At 57.7% G+C, this 22,154-nt stretch overlaps 1 protein-coding gene and 1 long non-coding RNA gene across 3 annotated transcripts; both read left to right on the forward strand.

The window, feature by feature from the left end:
• LOC106508574 lies at positions 250–2,857 on the forward strand. Its single transcript, XR_002339049.1, has 2 exons — positions 250–925; positions 1,001–2,857. It is a non-coding gene; the product is annotated as an uncharacterized LOC106508574 (long non-coding RNA).
• PTMA (prothymosin, alpha) lies at positions 13,953–21,632 on the forward strand. Of its 2 annotated transcripts, XM_021074573.1 has the most exons (6): positions 13,953–14,921; positions 16,588–16,834; positions 19,603–19,674; positions 19,939–20,032; positions 20,518–20,591; positions 20,859–21,632. In XM_021074573.1, the coding sequence occupies exons 1-6, from the start codon at positions 14,617–14,619 to the stop codon at positions 20,904–20,906; spliced, it is 840 nt and encodes a 279-aa protein (XP_020930232.1). In that variant the 5' UTR covers positions 13,953–14,616; the 3' UTR covers positions 20,907–21,632.

The raw sequence follows: 22,154 nt of genomic DNA on the forward strand, positions 1-22,154 counted from the left end.
CACAGACACAGAGACACAGGCACACTCAGGCACTCAAACACATAGGCAGACACTGATGCACACGCATGCACACATACACACATGCAACCATAGACACATCTGTAGAGACGTGCACACAAGATGCACTCACATACGGCACACCCTCACAGACACCTGCACACATTTGCACACACAGGTACCCACCTGTGCACAGGCCGCTGGGCCTTAGGGCAGGAGGTGGGTTGGCTGATATGGGCCCACAGCTGCCACCTCCTGCCTCCCAGAGCCCCCAGGCCGGCAGAGGGCGCCCGAGGCTCCTTCCCTCCAGGTCCTGCCCACGAGGGAGGGCCAGTACCACCCACTGCCCGGAGCCAGGTCCGCTTTGTTCCCCCACCCGGAAGGAGGCCGCTGTGCCCAGGGGACGCCCAGCCACAGACCCCCGGGCCCTGATGGCTCACATTTGTCTCCTCCCGAGATGAGCCTGGGGGGCCACCGGGCAGGGAGAGGACCTGCCCGCGGCTGGGGATGGCAGCCACCGCAAGGAGGGAGAGTCAGCCCGTCACCCCCTGCCCATCCAGGAGGACTCAGCAGCCCCCAGGGCCCGGGCAGCCCACACTTCTCACAGGCCTGCAGCCCCTTTCCCTCTCCCCGCTGTGTCTCTGAGAGTTTGTCAAGTGATGTCCCCTGGCAGGGGGTGGGGGCAGAACACTGAAATGGGAACAAGGATCCCATCAAAGACAAGCCCTACCATCCTGCCCTAAAGCCAGTGCCCAGCTCTTCCTGCCCCTGGAGCCACTGGAGGGGCCTTCGATTCCATGAGGACCGAAGCCTGAGCTCTCCCTCGCCTTCCACCCTGAAACCCAGTCTCCTGGAGCTGTGGGAGCAGAGATTACACACAGGGGTCATTCAAGACCTGCCTCCGCTGCTTACAAGTTCAGGACCTTGGGTGAGTGCTCTACCCTTCTGAGCCTCCGCTTTTTCATCTGTACAATGGGCATCCTTAATAGTCTCTGCCCTGCAGGTGGACACGAGGACCAGCAAGGCCGCAGAGCCCTGGTCTGGGGCTGGTGCCCCGTGTGCGGAAGTTGGCTGGTATCACTGTGGCGATTACTGCCTGCTGACTGCTTTCCTGGCCGGGCCTTTGGGGCCGGGTTTGGACCCCAGCAGAGAGCTACCCCGTAGGTGCTCACTCAACCTGGGACATGAACAGGATGGGGGCAGCCCCAGGATGCTGCACCTGTGCCATCAGCAAACAGCACGGGTCCCGGGGAGCCTGGCAAGATGCTTTTCCAAGCAGTTAGTTAGTTTCTCTGGGGACTTGAGCATCTGTTCCTGGTGGGGCTGAGCAATCAAGCAGGTCCTTCCTCCTCTTTCTCCAGGAGGCAGGGGCTGGGCCCGGCCTCCTCATCCCCTTCTCCCCCCTCCCCCCCAGTTGTCCACCATAATTAGGCTCATTGCAGCTCAGGAAGGGGCGTCCGTGCCCCCTCTCCACCCCCAGACTCAGGGTGGCCCAGGCTGGGGGTCTCCCCTCCCTCAAGGGCATTGCTGCCCCTTCTGAAGGTGGGTGGGGCGCCCTGGCCAAGCCTGCGGCAGGGGTGGGCTCTTCTGTCCTCCTCCCATCCCAGCCCCCAGCCCTGCCTGGGCCCTCGCTCCGTGGTCAGGGGCGTGTGGGGCTCGCCAGGGCCCAGGCAGGCTGCTCTCGTCATTAGCGGCCGGCCTCGCTCCAAGTGAATTAGCTGGTCCTCGGGGAGCGGGTGCTGAGGCCTGCAGGCTCCTGGCACTGGCCAGTGATTCATTCCCACAGCCTCACCCCCGCCTGAGGCCAGCGGCGTCCCTGCCCCCAGCCCACCGGCCTGATTGGAGGCTGAGGAGCGGGAGGCTGGTGCCCAGAGCAGCCCTGGCTGCCCATCCATCTGCCCCCTCATCCTATTAACCCGGCTGCTCCCGTGCCCTCCCGGTGGTGCTGGCCTCCATCCGCCGGCCCCTCCCACACGCAGGCCTGGTGGCCCTGGCTCTGAGCCCGGCCCTGGTTCCGCCGACCTGGCCTGCCCCTCCAGGCTCTGTCTCTGCTCCCTTTGTCCCCTGGGCACCTCGAGTGACCCAGAGAGGCCCCCTCATCCTTTCCCCCCGCCCTCTGGGCCTTCCTGCCCCCCTCAGCTGAGGCCCTGGGATCCGCTTAACTGGTCTTGATGAAAAACAGAGGCTCTACCCATGTCGAAGAGGCTCCTGGTAACGGGCTGGGGCTGGTCCCCACCAGCCTGGGGCCGGGGCCCTGCTTAGAGCTAAGGTGGATGCGAGGGCACAACCTTGGTCTCGGCCACAAAAGTCCTTAGGAACCCACTCGTGTCCCTTCAGGGACCCCCCCTCCCCCTTCCTTTACTCGGCAGGAGGTAGGCGTCCAGCAGCAGGTGCGAAGGAATCGATGCCTCCCCCCACAGCACATGTGACGTCTCCGCATCCACGCAGGTGACCTGCATCTTGACAAACCTCTCTGGCTTGAAAACCCTCCTACTGCAGCTGCAGAGTGGAAAGCACCTGCATCTCAGGGCCAGAGACCTGGATGCGAGGGCAGGCCTATTCTCTACAGGCTGGACCATCACGCCTCTGAGCCAACAGGCCCTTGAGGTCACGTGGAGCTGATCCCGCGCCCAGGCTGGCTGTGAGGATTAGAGGCGTTTTATCTTGTGCAGGGGATGCGGGGCATAGAGATACCACCCCAAAGGCAGCCACAGAGGCCTCGCTCAACATGCTCTTCCTGGGGGGGCCTCCCGAGCACATATGTGTGCAATTTCCCCTTATTGTTCTATAATCCTTGATGGTTGCTCTGTAATTGCTCTCAAATGGTTTCATTATAATAAATAGCATCTGCAGAGCAGTTGATAGTTGTACAAACTCTAACTCTTCCCTCATCCCCTTCCCACCTTTACAAAAAGGAACTGAGGCTCAGAGAAGTTAATTGACTTCCCAAAGACCACACAGCGAGGAAGCAGAGCTCACCCCCCCGCCCCAGGCTCTGGGGCCTACTGGTCTCCAGGCCACCGTGTCCCCAGTTCCAGGCAGGGGATGGAGGCACAGGGAGCGAACTCTGCAGGAGGCAAAGAGGGCCCGTGGGATCTGAGGGCCGATGGGGAGGTGGGCACTTGGCTGGGCACCCTGGCATCCATGCAGCGTTGTGTGCTCACCTGTGTGTGCAGGTGGGTGTTCAGGCTGAGACCAGGTGACGCCTGAAGGGGACTTATTAGGGATTATGCCTCCCAAGGGGGGATGTAGGACTAGGTTAGTTCCACAGTCCCCTTCTGTTCTTAGGTGGAGGTGATGTGGAACCTTCTAGAAAAAGACTGGACCGAGTGAAATGCTTTCATTGGAATTGAGGGCCTTTCAGGCATGTGCCCAGAGAAGCTGTGATAGAGAAGTTTGGTGATTTCCTTATGTTTGTCGTCGTTGTTTTGATCAGAAAACGGAGGCTCAAGGGACGTACGTGGACTTGTCCCAGAGGCACAGTGAGGCGAGGATGGAAGATGGGGACCGTGAAGCCAGGGGCCACAGGAGTGGGGGGCGCTTCCAGAGGAAAGGGGAGGGGGGCAGGCAGGCGCGATCAGCAGGGAAGGCCCCCAGTCGATGTGGAGCAGCCTCGTCATCTCTGAGTCCCAGTTCAGAAGATGCCTCCTCCAGGAAGCCCGCCCTAACTGCTCTTTCAGAGCCGGTCTGCTCTCTCCCCTGGGTTCTCGCTGTTCTGACCCTTGTCAAACTAAGTGTGGCCCTTCCTGACTGTGCTGCCTCCCTCACTGGGTGGGGATCAGGGCAGGGAGCCTCTGTGTGTGTGTGTGTGTGTGTGTGTGTGTGTGTGTGTGTGTGTGTCTGTGTGTCTGTGTGTCTGTGTGTGTCTGTGCATGCGAACTAACATTTGGGAAGATTTGGAAATACGGAAAAGTGCAAAGGAAAATAAAGCAACACCCTTGTCCCCGCAGGGACTGGCCTTGTGCCCCAGCCCCTAGATGGGAAGGATGCTTGCATGACGCATGCACACACGTGTCTGGCTCCCATGACTCAGGAAACATGTCACCAAACATGACTCTGGGTTTATGGCTGTACACACGACACACATGCACACCCATAATCAGGAGGCGGAAGGACTGCGACGGGGCCTGGTCCAGAGAGGAGAGAAACTGGGCCAAGGCCAGGGTGTGGCCTGCCTCCCATGTGCCTGTTACTGAGGGTTTTCAGGGTGGCACCAGGATGCCCCCGGCTGCAATTCTCACTCTGTGTTTCTTTTTTTTTCTTTTCTTTTCTTTTTCGAGGGCTGCACCCACAGCATATGGAGGTGCCCAGGCTAGGGGTCAAATCTGAGCTGTAGCCACCGGCCTATGCCACAGCCACAGCAACACGGGATCCAAGCCATGTCTGCAACCTACACCACAGTTCATGGCAACGCCAGATCCTTAACCCACTGAGCAAGGCCAGGGATTGAACCCGTAACCTCATGGTCGGATTCACTTCCTCTGTGCCATGACGGGAACTCCATGTGTTTCTATCTTGATAGCCAAGGCAGCCCCCTCATCTACGGGGACCCCACAAGTACACCACCAGTGTTGAGGCTCCCTGACTCTTTCTGGGGTTTCAGGCAGTGATGCTTGGCTCTCTCGTGGCCTTTCCTGCAGCCCCCGGCTTCCTTGGCCTCCAGCAGCTGGGGGGTAGCAGGCAGCCCTGGCTCCTGGGAGACTGGCACACAGGTGCAGCCCCTGCGGACAGAGAAGGACTGAGGTCCCCTGGGAGGGGGACCCGAGGGCAGGGATCAGAGCCTCAGGGCAGAGCTGGGTGACCTCGGAGGCTAATACCACAACCACACCGCTACAGTTGCTTGAGAGGCAACAATCACGAACTTTGAATGACACGAAGAGACATTACTACCAAATAATAATAATAAAAGCTACCAATAAGCTCCAAGTTGTCGGTTGGCTGAGATGTGAACCAAATGACTGCTGCCTGTGTCCCGAAAGGGCTCGCATCTCCCCCCCGCCCCCGCCCCATCCTCTGAGAGCAGTTCCGCTCCCTCCATCCCACCCTGACTCAGAGCCAGGCCACGCTGGCACATCGGGGCTTCAGGTGTTCAGCTGACCGCGAAGGCTCTGCACCCCAGACGGCAGCTGCAGGTTTGAGGAGGGTCCTCACCGCATGTCACTGGGAATTTGTGAGCCCGTGGGGGTTCGGGCCTTACCCAGGAAGCCAGCTCGGGGAGTGAGGGGGAGCCAGGCCGGGTGGTGGCTCTTCCCAGCCTGCCTCTGCGTTCTCGGAGGGACCAGCCCGGGCTCCGCCGGGGAACATCCAGGTCGACAATCCCAGGAAAGGGTTAGGGAGGCTGTTGGTGGCCCCTGAGTTCCAAGCTCCTGTGGCCTTTGTCCTGGGGGGGCGGTTGGACCACATTTCTGGGGGCCAAACAGCATGCCAGCTGTAGGGGCATTGCTGTCAGGGGAGGAGAGCCAAATCTGAATTATCTGGGTAAGCGCCATAGAGGGGACCAGGGAGAGGAGTGGCTGATTTTCACTTAAATACTGCAATGAACTTGACCTCCTTTCGGAAAGTCCCCCCGAAGTCAGAGAATGATAACGGGGAATTGGGGGTGGGATGGAAGGAAGTGGGCGGGGGCCAGAAACACCCCGCCGTCTTCCAGGCAGGTGGGAGATGCTGGGAAGGGCAGGCAGAGGCAGGAGCAGCCCCTTCTGGAGCCAGGGTGGGGGCTGAGGGAGGCTGGCACTAGGTGGCTGGGGTGGTGTGGGATGGCCTGTCTCTACCTCACCAGCTCTCTCTGGGGGCCTCCATGTCCTCTTCTGTAAAATGGGGCACCTACCTGATTAGTCTGAGGCTGACGTGGCATAACCTGAGAGAAATTGCTTTGTTATAAAGGGCTCCAGCTTGCTTAATTGCCACTTTTGGAGTTCCCGCTGCAGTTCAGCGGGTTCAGAACCTGACTGCAGTGGCATGGGTTGCTGTGGAAGCATGGATTCGATCCCCAGCCTGGTGCAGTGGGTTAAAGGATCTGGCGTTGCTGCAGCTGTGGTGTAGGTCACAGCTGTGGCTCAGATCCAACCCCTAACTCGAGAACGTCCATATGCTGCAGGTGCAGCCATAAAAAAATTAATTACTGCTTGAATTAATTTAGGCCTTGGTTCTAAAATTTATAGAATTACCTAAAGGCCAACAGGAAAAAAAAAAAAAATCACTGGAGGGAGTTACCTGGTGGCTCGCTAGGTTAAGGATCCAGCAGTGTCACTGCTGTGACACGGGTTCGATCCCTGGTCCAGGTATGTCCACATGCCACAGGCATGGCTACAAAAGGTAAAAAATCACTAAGGGAAAATAGGGTAAGAATTCAGAGGGGTAGGGTAGTTTCATCAACCTTGGGGTGTGCTCTGGAAACCAGACTGCCTTCGAGGTGGGTGCTGGGCTTCGGGCAGCCCAGGCAGGGAGGGAAACGTGCTGTTACAAGATGCTGACAATGGGAGTTCCCATTGTAGCTCAGCAGTTCATAAATCTGACTAGCACCCATGAAGACGCAGGTTCGATCCCTGGCCCCTCTCAGTGGGTTACGGATCCGGTGTTGCTGTGAGCTGTAGTGTAGGTCACAGATGCGGCTCGGAACTGGCGTGGCTGTGACTGTGGCTGTGGCTGTGGTGGAGGCCTGCAGCTATAGCACCGATTTGAGCCCTAGCCTGGGACCCTCCATATGCCATGGGTGCGGCTCTAAAAAAAGACCAAAACCAAAACAAACAAACAAACAAAAACCCCACCAAGATGCTGCTGACAGTCGACAAAGAAAAACCGACAAGTTATTCAGGAGACGTCTCAGGAGATGGATTCCTGTTTACAGGTGAAGCTCATGGAGGTTAAACTCGCCCGAGGACTCACGCTAAGCCACCGAGATGCGCTAGGAACCCTGGTCAGATGCGCTCTGTCCCCACCCCACAGGGACACAGCAGAGGGACCTGGAGTTTGTGCTCCTAAATCACCAGGCTACACTGCCCTGATGGTTCTGAGGCCTGAGAGAAATTTGGCCTGTGGGTCGCTCTAAAAGAATCATTGTGCAATGTTGTGCTTCCAGAGTTCAGAGCAAGGCCATGGTCAATGGCAGCCTGGATAAATGTTCAGGGCACTGCTGCCAATTGTCTACTGATGTCATGAAGAAGCTCAATGAACCAGCCCGGGCGGGCTTAGTGTTCCGAAGGCTGACTGCTGGTGAGCCCTTGGCCACAAACAGTTGCAAAATGCCCTTCGCCTGGGTCATCCCCATCCCACCAGAAAGAATCTTGCCTCACAAGCAGAAATCCTCACCTGGGCGTTCCCGTCGTGGCCCAGGGGTTAAAGAATCCGACTAGGAACCATGAGGTTTACGGTTCAATCCCCGGCCTTGCCCAGTGGGTTAAGGATCTGGCGTTGCTGTGAGCTGTGGTGTAGGCCGGTGGCTATAGCTCTGATTAGGCCCCTAGCCTGGGAACCTCCTTAGGCCGCAGATGCAGCCCTGGAAAAGCCAAAAAAAAAAAAAAAGAAAGAAAGAAAGAAAGAAATCCTCACCTGGGAAAGATTCTCTGCTTCTTCTGCAACCTGAGAAGCATGTGCTGGGGGACAAGAGCCTCAGGTGGTGAAAAACTCCTTACCCATCAACAGAGGAAAGCCCAAGACCTGGCCATGCCTTTTGAGGAGCTGGGGGTGGGCACAGGCTGGTGGGGGCAGCATTGCTTGTGATCAATGACTTTTTCCTTTGAAAGCTGGGGCTGCACCTGGAGGTATTGGTTTATTTTTTTGGGCTGCACCTGCATCGTGTGGAAGGTCCCAGGCCAGGGATTGAACCTACGCCGCTGCAGTGACAACATGGATCTTTAAACCACTGCACCACAAGGGAACTCCCTGTTGTTTGTTTGTTTGTTTGTTTGTTGTTTTGTTTTCGGCTGCGCCCACGGCATGCAGCGGTTCCCAGGTCAGGGATTAAACCTGTACCACAGCAGTGATAATGCAGGCTCCTTAACACGCTAAGCCATCAGGGAATTCGTGCACCTGGTTTCAAGCTCAGATCTGGTGTGTACTTTGGGCAACACCCACCTATTCTGCGCCTTCGTCTCCTCTTTTGTAAGGTGGGGATAACAAGCCTCATGGGATTGAATGAGTTAACGTGGGTCTAGAATTCAGAACAATGTCTGGCCCAGACTTTGCCCGGTAAACAGGAGCTACGATTCTCACATGGGCTCTCTACCGTGTACATTTCAATGTGCCAGGGTTGCGGCCGTGTCACTTGCTGTCGCTCTTGTGCAAAGATCTGCAGGGTCCTAGCTGGTGGCCATGCCCCAAGTGGAAGAGCATGTTTGGAATGTCTCTGCTTGGACAAGTAACTTCCAGACAAAGGAACATGACAAAAACCCCCGAAGAACAACTAAGTGAAATGGAGATAGGCAACCTCTATGAAGAAGACTTCAGAATAATTATAATAAGCATGATCCAAGATCTTGGGGGAAAAAAGGAGGCACAGATTGAGAAATTACAAGAAATGCTTAACAAAGAAGAAGATTCAAAGAACAGAGGTGAACAATATGATACCTGAAATGAAAAATACACTAGAAGAAATCAGTAGCAGAATACATAAGGCAGAACAATGAGCAAGTGAGATGGAAGACAGACGGGCAGAAATCACTGACATAGAACAGAATAAAGTAAAAGGAATGAAAAGAAATGAGGTCTGTCCAAGCGACATCTGGGACAACATTAAATGCACCAATATTTGCATCATAGGGGTCCCAGAAGGAGATGGGAGAAAGAAGGGGCCTGAGAAAATATTATTGAAATAATATTAAATGGAGTTCCCATCGTGGTGCAGTGGAAACGAATCCGACTAGGAACCATGAGGTTGGGGGTTCGACCCCTGGCCTCACTCAGTGGGTTAAGGATCCGGCATTGCCATGAGCTGTGGTGAGGAAACAGCTTGGATCTGGTGTTGCTGTGGCTTTGGTGGAGGCTGGCAGCTGTAGCTCCAATTTGACCGCTAGCCTGGGAACCTCCATATGCCACAGGTGCGGCCCGAAAAATACAAAACAAAACAAAACAAAACAAAAATAATAATAATATTGAGGCGAGAATAGCCAATAACCTCCCTAGCCTGGGAGAGGAAACGGTCAAGTCCAAGAAGCCCAGCAAACCCCATACGGGATAAACCCAAGTGGAATATCTCTGTTAGGTGGGGGACAAGGCAGATTTCAGCAGCATCCTCTTCCCACTGACCCCCTCGTCCCTCTTGGTCCTGCGCCTGCCTGGCTTGTTTCCACGTTGCAACTGCCCAGACGCTCTCGCTTCTGCTCTCTCCCTTCCATCTTACCCTGACTCCAGGCTCTGGCCAAGCCCCACTTTGCTCCAGGAAGCACCCCTGGCCTCTCTGGTCTGCCCTGGTCTTTGAGTTTTTAGGGCTGGTGTCAGCCAGGGCCCCAGTCCTTCATGGAGAGGGAGGATGGATGGTGTGGAGCCAGGGCCAAGGGGGCTCTCGTCCTGGCCAGGGGGCCACTCTGCTGGCAAACCAGTCTCCTGTGCTGGGTCCCAGAATCTCCATCTGTAAAATGAGGCTGTTTCCTGTCCTCTCCATCTGCAGGGGTGCTTGCCATAGCTGTTGGAAGTGTGTTCAATTTTTCTCTTCTCTGGCACGGAGCAGGGATCGGCTCAGTGGAATGTCAGGCCCAATTCCATTTGATCCAGAGCAACTGAATGGTTATTTCTTGATGAAGTATAGCCCGATGTATAAAGCACAGGGCCACACGGAGCTACGGCCACCTGCCTACCCCACAGCCACAGCAACGCGGGATCCAAGCCACATTTGCAAACTACAGCAAAGCTCACAGCAATACCAGATCCTTAACCCACTGAGCGAGGACAGGGATCAAACCCACATCCTCATGGATACTAGTTGGGTTCTTAAGCCACAATAGGAACTCCTTGGCTGATGCTTTTGAGGTCATACTCTTCAAGTACCTAAATGACAAGAGAGACTGGCCAGCCCTGGAGAAGGCTGCTGAGAGCCCGTAAATGGCCACGATGCCAGGCATGGTCGGCTGAAGAGGCCGGGGGCCCTTGGCTCAGGTGCGTGAGCTCTGGGCTTTCCTCCCAGGCATTAAATGCACGTGGAGCTTGCACCTCCTGAGAAAAGGTGCTGCCACCTTTCTTTTCCTTCCCTGGGGATGTTTGAGGTTCTAGGATGTTTTATCCCATTTTTGAGATTTTCCTATAGAATTATCCAAGTCAGGGCCTCATTTTTTTTTTTTTTCTATGAGATTCCCAGAATATCTCTTGGAAGAGAGAACACTTTTAACAGGAACCCAAGAAATCTCCCGCAGTTGTAGAGACCCTCGGTGCCACCTGGATCCGGAATCCAAAGGAGTCCCACGTTCACGACTGTCACCGCACATGGCAGCCACCAGCCCTCGCAGGAGGGTGCCCGAGGTCCTGATCCCGGCGTCACCAGCTCACTCTGTGATCTTCGCCAAGCCCCTCAATCCTTCTGCTCTGCCATATGCAAACCAAAGGCTCCCCGTGTCACCCTGGCTTCTCCATGGCAGAGAAGCAGAATCCAGAGAGGACGCGGGGTTGGCACTGAGGACCATAGGACCGTTCTTCCCGACAGTGTGTTATAGATTTCTTTAGAAATGCCACCCTCAGCAGCACGTGACTAAGGACCTGGCCGGTTATCACCATGTAATCACCCTGTCCCATGTGTCCAGGAGTTTCCTCATTGGAGTCCTGAGGGTGCTGTGTCCCCGCACAGTCAGGACCGTCGGTCACCCTGTCTGCACTCCCCCTTGGGTGAGAAAGTGAGCAAATCCTGGCTGGTGGTGTGTCCTCTGTTTTCCCCAAACAGACTGGGAGTGGCTCCTCCGCCGGCTGGGGGTGGGGGGTGGAGAGAAAAGACCCCTTTTAGTTTAAGAGAGAAGAGGACAGAGGCAACTTCAAGATGGCAAAGAGGAGCTCCCTGCCTGGCTCAGCGGAAACCAATCTGAGTAGGATCCATGAGGATGCGGGTTCGATCCCTGGCCTCCCTCAGTGGGTTAAGTCCGGCGTTGCTGTGAGCTGTGGCGTAGGTCGCAGACATGGCTCAGATCTGGCGTTGCCGTGGCTGTGGTGTAGGCTGGCTGCTACAGCTCTGATTGGACCCCTAGCCTGGGAACCTCCACATGCCGCGGGTGCAGACCTAAAAAGACACACACACACACAAAGATGTCAAAGAGCCTGCCTCTTGCAACTTCAAGCTGACTTGGGTTGGGATTTCTGGCCCGACCCAGAGCCCCTAGATTCTTGGCTGGGGCCCGCTCTTGGCTCCTGTCTTGCTGGGTTTCCACGTGGGGCTGCGTGGCAGGGAGGGCAGGTGCGGAGCTGCTCTGGTAAAGGCCTCCTCGTGGTCACATAAAGGTGTTTAGCTCCTCTTCAGGCACGCTGCTCACGCAGGTGTTCCCTGGCAGGACACCGGGCATGTGCCCGCACACGTGCTCTCCTTGTCGGCACCTTCACTTGCCACCTCGACGCTGGGCCCACACACTCACCAACGGTAACCAGAGCTTAGGCTTAGGCAAAACACCCACTCGAGCTGTGTACATAGTCACGCACACACGTGGATGGATGCACGGAAGAGGGACCGGGAAGTGGCACATGGGCAGACAGAAGATTTCCGGAGCCACCGTGGCATGAGTGTGCTCAGGGGGTGGCAGTGGCCATGCACACAGCACACACACACCTCCTCCAGCTGCCTGAGCTCGTCTTCAGCCAGGACTCCAGCCTGGCAGCAGTTTGGGGGCAGGCCCCGAACTTCAAGAGATGTCCCCCCGTCTCCCTGTCAGGCAGGAGCCTCTGGGTGGCCAGACCTGTGTGGGTACCAGAGCCTTCTGGGACAGCTCCCCGTGAGACCGGGCAGGCCCGGGCGTGCTGCGCAAGAGAGCAGGCGTGCGGGGGGTGGCTCTTACACAATCCGCATCCGGGCTCGGCCGGGCGGGAGAGTTGAAAGGCCCCTGGCAGCTCCCCAGGCCCTGGTGCCCGGGCAGGGAAACCACAGCCTGAAACTCCTGGGTTTCTGAAGGCGGGATTTTTTTGGAGGCCTGCTCCACTCAGGCTGCCTCTCCAACTCTGTCATTCCTGTGAGGCCAGCGGGCTGCCAAGCATGTTGGGCACCGAATCATAGGCTTCCAGAAACTCAGCTAGGCTGGTGCCCTCATTTCCCACCGAATATGGGAAGAATTTGCTGAAGACATTGTTCTTTTGTCCAGAGTCCCGCAAACACTGTGAAACCCACCCACTTAGCTACAGATGGCAGCGGGAAAACGGGGTCCCAAGGACACTAACAGGTTTCCTGGGTGTGCCAGACTCTACTTTAAACAGTTTCTGAATATTAACTTGTTCAGTTCCTACCATAGCCTTGGGAAGTAGGTACGATTTTTGGCATCTCCATTCTTTAGAGGTGGGGAAGTAACTGCCTGATTTCACACAACTAGCACGTAGCAGGGCTGGGCGTTGAACCCAGGCTGCTTCACTCACATTTATATTCTTTTGGGTCTTTGGGGAATCAAAATGATGAGATGCCCCGTTGGGAATACATTGGAAATAGCTTAGGCGCAAAGGCTGCGAATTTAAGTGCCTATAGGGCCAGGCAAGTGAAATACACATGTGTCTGAGGCCAGCTGGCAGAGGCTGGTTGTCCCCCTGGAGGGTGTGTAGGCAACCCAGAGGTGTCCCTCATGCACCTTTTTTAAAGATAAAACTTGCCTGGAGGCCATTTGAGTCCCCTGGCTTAGAGCGTCTCTAACCTAAGCCCAGTGCACCTCGGGCTGTAAATAGAGCTGGGGCAGGAAATGTGGGCTACCAGGGCATACCAGTTTGTCTTGAGGGGTTTGAAAGGCCACAAAAGCAGTACGGGGCAGAGATGCATCAGTAAGTGAAAGTGATAGGGAATGGAACAAACAACCTGTTCAGAAACAGCAAAAGAGGTGAGGGGTTGCCTGTTACTGGAGGCATGGGGCTCTTGAGAGCCTAAATAACACCGCCACTCTTGAGCTGTCACATACCACACTCCTGTGGCAAGATGGAGGTCCGAGGCCACTCCTGACCCATGGCTCACAGAACAACGCAGATTCCTCCATTCTAGGGTTTTAGCCCCAACTTGGTCGTGGAATCACGTGGTTACTGCAAGTCCCTCGCTACATATGGATACATATATATCCCTTGGTTTGCTGTCTTGACTTGATAAAAGGAGAGTGATAGGACATTAGAGGTTTAACCTATACATTTGCTGATGTTCGATTTTTTATTTTATTTATATTTATTTTTGATTTTTTTCTTTTTTATGGCCACCCCTGCAGCAGCATATGGAAATTCCTGGCCCAGGGGTGGGAATTGGAGTTGCAGCTGCTGGCCTACGCCACAGCCACAGCAACGCTGGATCTGAGCCACATCTGTGACCTCCACCGCCAGCTTGCTGCAATGCCAGATCCTTAACCCACTGAGTGAGGCCAGATATGGAAACTGCATCAAATCTCACAGACATAATGTCTGGTTCTTAACCCACTGAGCCACAACAGGAACTCCTCAATTGGTTTTTTTTCCTTTTTTTTTTTTTGCTTGTTAGTGCCACACTGGAGGCACATGGAGGTTCCCAGGCTACGGCTCCAGTCGGAGCTGTGGCTGCTGGCCTACACCACAGCCTCAGCAACACAGGATCCAAGCCACCGTCTGTGACCTACACCATAGCTCACGGCAATGCCAGATCCTTAACCCATCAAAAAAGGCTAGGGATCAAATCTGCGTCCTCATGGATGCTAGTCAGATTCGTTAAAGGCTGAGCCATGATGGGAACTCCCCTCAACTGGTTTTGAGGTACAAAAACATCTATTTCATGATTCAACCCTACAATTGTCCTATCTCCTTTGCAAGGTGCAGAGAATAAGTGCAAATGCTTGAAGTGTGAGCCAAAGGCTCACTGCCATGTACACAGCAGGCACGCAGTGGCTGCTTGGTGAAGGTAAATGCAGATTCCAGAGCCAGGAATGCTGGGCATGAACCTTTCTCTCCCGCTTCCAACAAAGCCAGCTGCACAGCAACAGGGTCAGGCATAGCAGTTCTTCGAGGGAAATTCACATTCATCCAGTTCCTCCCTGGAGGTTTACCTCCCACCCCACCCCCTTAACGGCCAGAATCCACAACAGTCACGTAGTTTCCAGCTGCGGACACAGAGACGACTGCCCAAGGCCACTTAATTGTGGCAGAGAACAAGCTCTCACTGCATCCGGGTTTTGTGGATAAACAATCTCCTCCAGGGTAACCAGAGCTTAATGGATGCGCCGCAGGTAGAAGGCGCTCTTCTACCCTCCCTCGGAGAACGAGGCGCAGAGGAGGGGTGGGGGCAGCGGTGGTTAAGGAGACCCTTCCTCCTGGCCGCAAGTCCGCGTCGCTATTAAGGCAACTGGCGGCGGGCGGGAGGGGATCGAACAAAGGGTTGCGACGCGTGGTCCTCAGGGACAGCACAGCGAGTCCCTTGGATGGGCGCGCGCGCCTACCCTGAGGAGAATCCACCTCCGGCCCGCCGTGGGGACCCAGCGGGCACCCCCTCCGCCGCTGCATACCCGGAGCGGGATGGCGACCGCCGGGCAGCGAGAGGTGGCCCGGTGCCCCTGCCCTGCCCAGCACCTGCCCCACGTTCCTCCCGACCAAAGGACAAGGAGCCCAGGCTTCTTTCTCTCCGAAGGGCAGCTCGCTCGGGAAAGTCCCCACAGGCGAGGGGCCGGACTGGCAGATGTGAACCGGGATGCGGGAGTGACGCGCGAGGGACGGGGCGAGTGGGAGGGGGCCCAGACTCGGGTGGCGCCCCGGCACCGCGCGCCCGTTCCCAGCTGGGCAGTGGAGCCCGGGGCCCGGAGAAGTAGCCGGGCGAGTGCGTGGTGAGTTCAATTAAGAGGGTCTCTCGGCGGGAGTGGGGCCAGTTGGCCCCTGACCTAAGAAAACCTAGAAGGGCGAGCCACTCAGCCTCTCCTCTGGCCCCAGACTTCAAGCACTGCTGGACTTGGCATCCGTCCCTTCACCATGATCCCAGACTCCGGGTTTTCGCCATTCCCAAATCCGCGGCCCCTAGAGACAGACAGCAGAACCTGCCAATGGCAGGACGCAAAGCGTCAACTTTGTGTTCGCCCGCCACTCTCAGCCAGTGCGGTCTCGTTTCGCGGGAGTCCCGCCTTCCGTGTCGGGCGCCCCCTTCTGGCAACACAGAGGTGAACCCTATCTGTCGCCATCTTGTGTGTGGCACAGGTATTTTTCTGGAACGTCTTTTCACTTATTCTAATCTTTTCTCCCATACAGCTGGTCTCTCAGTTCGAGAGCCAAGTGCACTGGTGATAAGGAGACCGTAGCCTACGGTTTGCGGGTCGTCTGCGTGGGTTAGGTCGCCACGTCACGCCACGCTTGCCGAGCCCAACGCCATTTTGAGTGTGGCGTCTTGATGGTTCCCATCTCGGGGCTCCGCGTGGTTCCCTAAATGGCGCCCCAAACTTCAAGGAGCCCCCAAGGACTAGAGCAGCGGGACTAAGCGAAGATTTGTTACCCTCAATAGCGCCCCCCGCCCCAGCAATGAATAAGTTCACGTGCCTGCAGTTCACATGCCCTCCGCAGAGCCTTAAGTAGGGTGGGAGAGGGACAGACTCGAAGGCCGGGCCCTGGAAGGATCCTAGAGGCTGTCGCGACGGCAATGACCGCCCGGAGCTGGCGCAAACCAGAATCCTAAAGTGCGGGGCCCGAGGTGTGATGCGAGGCCCGCGGGCTGTGCTGCTCGAGGGCAGAGCCCAAACTGGCCCTCGAATCCCCTCGAAGCACGAATCCCCGAGTGTGCGTGCTTGGCACAGAGCCCGCTCGTCGGCTGGCTTAGGTGATGGATGCCGGGGTTGGTGGTGGGCAACGGGGTTCCTCCCTCCCCAAAGACTCAGGGCGCCCAGGGCAGAGGGAGTAGACGTGGTAGAGGGCGGGGTGGCCCAGGTGCGCGGGTCCCAGCCTCACGCCCTCATCTCTCGTCGTGGGGTTCGCGGACCCGCGCAGGGACAATTCTTGGTGAAATGTGCCAAGGCACGGGGCGGGCGGCGGGCATCTCCACAGGCACCCTGCAGGGCACCGCCCGGGGAGAGCACAGCCCAGCACCCGGTCTTCCCCTCCCCCTCGCTGGCAGCCGTCGTATGCGCCGGCCGCCGCCTCCTCTTCCCTCCCCCTCGTTCCGATCAGCCGCGGGGAGGGGTGAGGACGGGGGGCTGGGCGGGCAGCTTTGCCGCGCTTCAGCTTTCTGCGTCAGCAGCCCCAGCAAAACAGCCACGGGAGCGCGCACCCGGAGCGCGAGCTCGCGCCCCTCCCCCACCGCAATGGTGCGGCTGAGACCCGGCAAACTCAGACCCTGAATGACAGTGCGGCGGGCGACTGCGCAGCGCGGGACGCACCAAGGCACTGCCGCTTTAAGCACGCTTGCCCATTGTTCGGAATCGAGCCAATGAGCGAGCGCCCGCTCCCTGCTCTCAGCCAATAGTATTTGGGCAAGGGAGGCCGAGCGCCGCCCACTAATCTATATTAAAGGTTCTGGCGCCGCGTGAGTTCCCCACTGGCTGGTCTGAAAAGCCATCTTTGCATTGTTCCCGTGCCCGGCTCTCCGCTCGCCGCAGCCGCCTCCGCCGCGCGCCTCTTCTGCCGCCGCGGACTCCGGCAGCTTTGTCGCCAGAGTCCTTGGACTCCCGCTTCCTTTTTTATCCGCTGCATCGGATCACCGGCGTGCCCCATCATGTCAGACGCGGCCGTGGACACCAGCTCCGAGATCACCACCAAGGTGAGTTTAGACGCCGCCCGCCCCTTCGGGGTCCGCGCGTCGCCACCGCCGGAATAGTGTTTGGCGCGCGGCAGCTGGGTGCCCCGACCCCGCTGTTGCTCTTTTCTGCGGGTAACCCGCGCGCCCCCGTCCTAGGCCCTTTGGCAGCCCACTCTTTGTGTGTGCGGGGGAGGGGGTGGGAAGCGCCGCGGGCAAGCGTGATGCCCGTCGGGGAGTGGGCCCGGGGTCCTCAGGGACCCGGGGGGGCGGGCGCGGCGGCTGAGAGGCTCTAGGGGAGGCTGTTGCAGGGCTCCCGAAACTTGTTTGTGACTCGTCTGAGTGGCGGCGAGAGGTTAGGGGCCCGGCTGAGGGTCGTCGGCCCGCGGGGCGCACGGAAATAACTTTGAAACTCGAGCGCGTTTGGAATCGGAAGTGGGGGGGGGCGCGTGTGCCGGCGCGGGCCGGCTGCGGGAAGTGGCGGCTCCGCGGCGAGAGCCCGCCGGCGGCGCTGCTCTTTGTTCGGCTCCGGGCCGCCCTGTTTCGCGCCTAGTAGTGGGTCCGAGGAGGTTTATCTGGTCTAATCTGTGATAAGGCGGTGTGGGCCGGCGGGCCGCGACGTCGGTTGTCTCCGCGGAGGTGTGAAGGTCTTCTCCGCCCTGGGTGCCCTTAGGGAGGCGGGGGTGGGCGTCTTGGTAGGGGAGTGTGCCGGGAGCAGCCGCCCAGTTTCAATAATTCACCAGCGGTGCGGGGCTGGGCTGAGGAGGCGGCGAGCCCACGCGCCGGAGGGGAGGAAACGGAAAGTGAAGGAGCGGCACGCCGGGGCGATGATGGGCGCCCCCCGCGGCTGCCGGGGGGCACCGTATGTGCGGCGGCTTCGGGGGCTAAGCCGGTGAACAAAAGCTGCGGCCGCGGCTGGCTCTTTGCGGGGTCCAGGAGTTATTGGGCCCCGGTGCTGCGGAATCATTGCCCTCGGTTGTGAGGTCCTGCGCGTTTGGCGCAGCTCCGCTCCTGCGCGCCGCGTCGGTCCCGCTGTCTCCCCTGGGGAGTGTCTCCGCCCTCGGCGGGAGCACGGCACTTTGAGGCGGGACCGCTTTTTTACCCTTCGGCCCTTGTGCGCACTCCTCTCGTGCCCCTGCGGGTGCCGACGCAAGTCACCTTGGCGTCTCCTTAACCCCTGTGCCCCTGGCGTCACCTCTGGTCTTTCCCCAGGGGCGACTCCTCCGGAGGAGCGGAGCTTGGGGTCCGGATCTCGGCAGGGGGCTCCCTTTAGCACCCTCTGGGCCCAGCCTGGGAACTAGTTTGAAGGGGAGGGTCGGTCCTCCCCAGCGCGGGCGTTCGCTTTCCTTCTAGGTGATTTCCCGCTAGGAGCAGTAAATAGCCCCGTAGAGCGCGTCTCCGCCAGCCACGGGCTACGGGACTCACAAGAGCCCCGCGGACTTCGGGGCGGCCTCCCGCGGGACTTTGCCCGCCAAATGCAGGAACGTAGGCCCGCGCATCTAGGCCTGCTTGGGGGTGCGTCCAGAGGCCCGGGAAGACTGGCGAGTAACTCGCACGCGATCGGCGGAGCCAGTGCGGTCCGCGGGCTCCAGGTCTCCAGGGTCAGGGGCGCACTCGGCGGCCCGGGGCCACGTGCTCCGCGCGCGCGGTGCGTGCCGAGGCCCGCGCAAAGCGCGCCGGGCGGGGGTGCGCGCCTGCGCGCCGCGACCTCCCCGCCCCCACAGCTCCCCGGGGCTTCGGCCGCCAGGGGGCGGGAGCGGGCGGCGCCGGGGTCCTTCGTGGGTCGTTCGGGGAGAACCGGGCCCGCAGGTGCCGTGGTGGGGCTGCTTCTGCGTGGCGGCGGAGCGGTGCCCCGAGCCCGGGCCGCTCGATGCCTGTTTGTGTTGGCGACGGAGTGTCGCCGCGCCGGGTGGGAAAAGTTCCAGTTACACGGGGCTTTGGGGCGCCCACGGCGGCGCTCCCCTTTGGAACCCGAGGCGCGGTCCCTTGGACACAGCTGACCCGGGGACGCGCAGGAGAGAGGCCGGGCCGGAAATGGGGCGCTCCCGTGCTCCCGGCAGCGCACCTCTGAGCTCGGGAAGGCCTCCGGCCCAGGAGAGCGTCGCCTGGGCCAGCTGTTGGGTATGGGAGGATTGGTGGGATTCGGGTTCCTTCGGAAAACCCGCGCTTGCCAGGTCTCGACCACCGAGGGTTGGGTCTCCGCGCTCTGCTGCTCTCCCGCGGGGCCTCTGGCTGGTGGAGCGGCCTCCCCAGTTTGGCCTGTTGGCTCCCTCCGGTTCCCTTCCCGGGCTCGTCCGCCCACGGGAGTCCGCCCGCAGTGTCAGGGCCCTCCCCTCGTTGGCTTATTTATTTATGGCACATACCTCCCGTTTTCCAAGAAGGATTTGTGAGAGGCGGAGCAACTCTTGGTTGGAAACAAGTCTGTGATGAGTGCGTGAGTGAAGTGTTCCTGGGCTTGTCCGCCCGGCCAGACAGGTTTCGGGCTGTGGTGCCACATGGCTCCTTTCCTAAGAAGCTTGAGGAAAGCGGCGGTGGGGATAGCCGTGGTGGGCTTTTTTTTTCAGAAAGAGTGTTTGCTTTTGAAGAGTTGACTTGAGACAAAATCCTGACCACAGGTACACTTAGTATTCTGTGGTCCCTCCCTCCACCTGTAACTCACCTGTAACTGGGCTTTCAGCTTTGGATGGCCGGATCACTGCATCCTTCCTACCTGTAGGCCTGGGCCCTGGGCTTCTTTGCCAGCCCCGAGTTGTTCAGAAGACTTAACTGGTGTTTCCTCTTCCTTTTTGAAGGACTTAAAAGAGAAGAAGGAAGTCGTGGAGGAGGCGGAGAATGGGAGAGAGGCCCCTGCTAATGGCAATGCTGTGAGTGTCCGGCCGCCTTGCTCATGACCCATCTCCTGGCAGTTTTTGGCCAAGATTCCTTAGATCCTGGGCTTAGTTGGGGGGGCGGGAGGGTTGAGGCCTTAGGTGATTGTTGTGTCGGGATCTCCTGGGTCTCTTCAGGAGGGTCAATTGACGGGGATGCTCGGGGGTCTGGAGCAGCATTGGGCAGGGTCTGGAAGAAGGGAGGGGGCAGAGTTGCTGCTCTGTCCTTGTCGGTAAGTCACTCTGTTTTCTTGTGAGCAGAATGAGGAAAATGGGGAGCAGGAGGCTGACAATGAGGTAGATGAAGAAGAGGAAGAAGGTGGGGAGGAAGAGGAGGAGGAGGAGGAAGGTGATGGTGAGTACCCTTCCCTGGTCTGTAGAAAATGGGGAGGTGTTGGGGGGCTACCTGAGGGTGGCAGTGGGGCCACTGGAACACCTACAGTTGTTCCTGTAGAGGCAGCATCTTCCTCCTTGCTTTAGGCTGGTGATGGGAAGCTGTGTCCTGCGCTTTGCATACCCGCTCCCACTGGAGCGTGCCCTCCGCACTGACCAGTTGGTCTGGCTTCTCTGGGTGTGGCTGCTTGAACTTTCTCTCTGAAGACAAGATGCCTGTGATGGGCAGTGTGGCTGCTCCTGGCTGCCCAGTTTGTCAGGTGGCAGACACAGATCAGGGGCACTCAACCCTGGCTAGTCTGTTACTGGGAGATTGCCCAAGTCGGCTGTGATTTTCCTGCGGCCTCCACCCCGTTGCTGGCTGCCACTGGGTGGGACGGTACCAAGACCACCCTCCCTGGCTGGCTGAGGAAGGCGCAGTGGTTTACCTGGGTTTACTCTCTCCAGGTGAGGAAGAGGATGGAGATGAAGATGAGGAGGCTGAGGCAGCTACAGGCAAACGGGCAGCTGAAGATGATGAGGTGGGTCTGGCTTCAAGATTGGAATCGGGGGCAGGAAAGGGGGGACTGATGGAACTTGAGGAGCTGCCGGTTGGTGTGGTGCCTGGTCCCGAGGGGGTCCTTGCTCACGTTGAGCGGGAACTGGAAGGCGCCTGGGCCCAGCCTCCCAGAGCTCTAGAGGCCCCCGGGGCTGCTTGTGCCTCTCCTCACTGTGCGCCCAGCGGCTGAGGGTGTTTGGTGGGTGGGCGCAGTGGGTGGGAGGGGCGCTGACAGTCTCTCCCTGCTCAGGACGACGATGTGGACACCAAGAAGCAGAAGACCGATGAGGATGACTAGACAGCAAAAAAGGAAAAGCTAAAACTTAACAGAAAAAAAAAAAAAAAAAAGGCCACCGTGACCTATTCACCCTCCACTTCCCGTCTCAGAAGAATCCTAAACGTGGTCACCTTCGAGTAGAGAGTCGCCTGCCCGCCCGCCCACCGCGGGCAGCGCCACCCGCAGATGACGTGCGCTCTCCACCACCCCACCAAAACCACAACGTGAATTTGCCACAGGGAAGGAAAGAAAGAACCAAAACTTCCAAGGCCCTGCTTTTTTTCTTAAAGTACTTTAAAAAGGAAAATTTGTTTGTATTTTTTATTTACATTTTATATTTTTGTACATATTGTTAGGGGTCAGCCATTTTTAATGATCTCGGATGACCAAACCAGCCTTCGGAGCGTTCTCTGTCCTACTTCTGACTTTACTTGTGGTGTGACCATGTTCATTATAATCTCAAAGGAGAAAAAAAACCTTGTAAAAAAAGCAAAAACCACAACAAAAAAAAAAACAATCTTATTCCGAGCATTCCAATAACTTTTTTTGTGTATGTACTTAGCTGTACTATAAGTAGTTGGTTTGTATGAGATGGTTAAAAAGGCCAAAGATAAAAGGTTTCTTTTTTTTCCTTTTTTTTGTCTATGAAGTTGCTGTTTATTTTTTTTTGGCCTGTTTGATGTATGTGTGAAACAATGTTGTCCAACAATAAACCGGAATTTTATTTTGCTGAGTTGTTCTAACAAAGCTGTCTCAAGCCTGGTTATTCTGTGTTGTTCTTCAGGCTTTCTAGGGAAGGGGGGCCGGGGGGGGGCATGGAGAAGAGGGAAAGATCTTGACCTCTGGCCCAGCTATCTTTCCTGGGGACAGTGGGTTGAAGACACCCCTTTGGGGGTGGGTGTGCCCCTTGGGCAGCAGGGACTGGTGAGTGGCCTTGGTGGTCAAGGACTGAGCTGCATTTGGCTGGTGTGACGTGGGGGACACAAGTTAACAGGCTGAAGGGGGTTCAGTCTGGTCTCCTTACTGTTGGTACCAGGAACCTCCTTCCCCAGGACCACGTCATTGGGTGCTGCCACATTAACGTGGGTGCCCTGGAAGGAGATGTACACAGCTCCCGAGGGACAGGCCAAGTGTGAGCCTAGGGCCAAAGATGCCAACTCCCAGTGGTACTGTTGGTGGCCCCAGCCTTTCACCTCAGAATCCTCATTGGATGATCCTGGCTGGGGGATGGTGCCCTCTGGTGGTGACATGAGCTGCTCTCTTCCAGGG

Source organism: Sus scrofa, chromosome 15 (genome assembly GCF_000003025.6).
Source record: "Sus scrofa isolate TJ Tabasco breed Duroc chromosome 15, Sscrofa11.1, whole genome shotgun sequence".
In the NCBI taxonomy this organism is placed as follows: Eukaryota; Metazoa; Chordata; class Mammalia; order Artiodactyla; family Suidae; genus Sus; species Sus scrofa.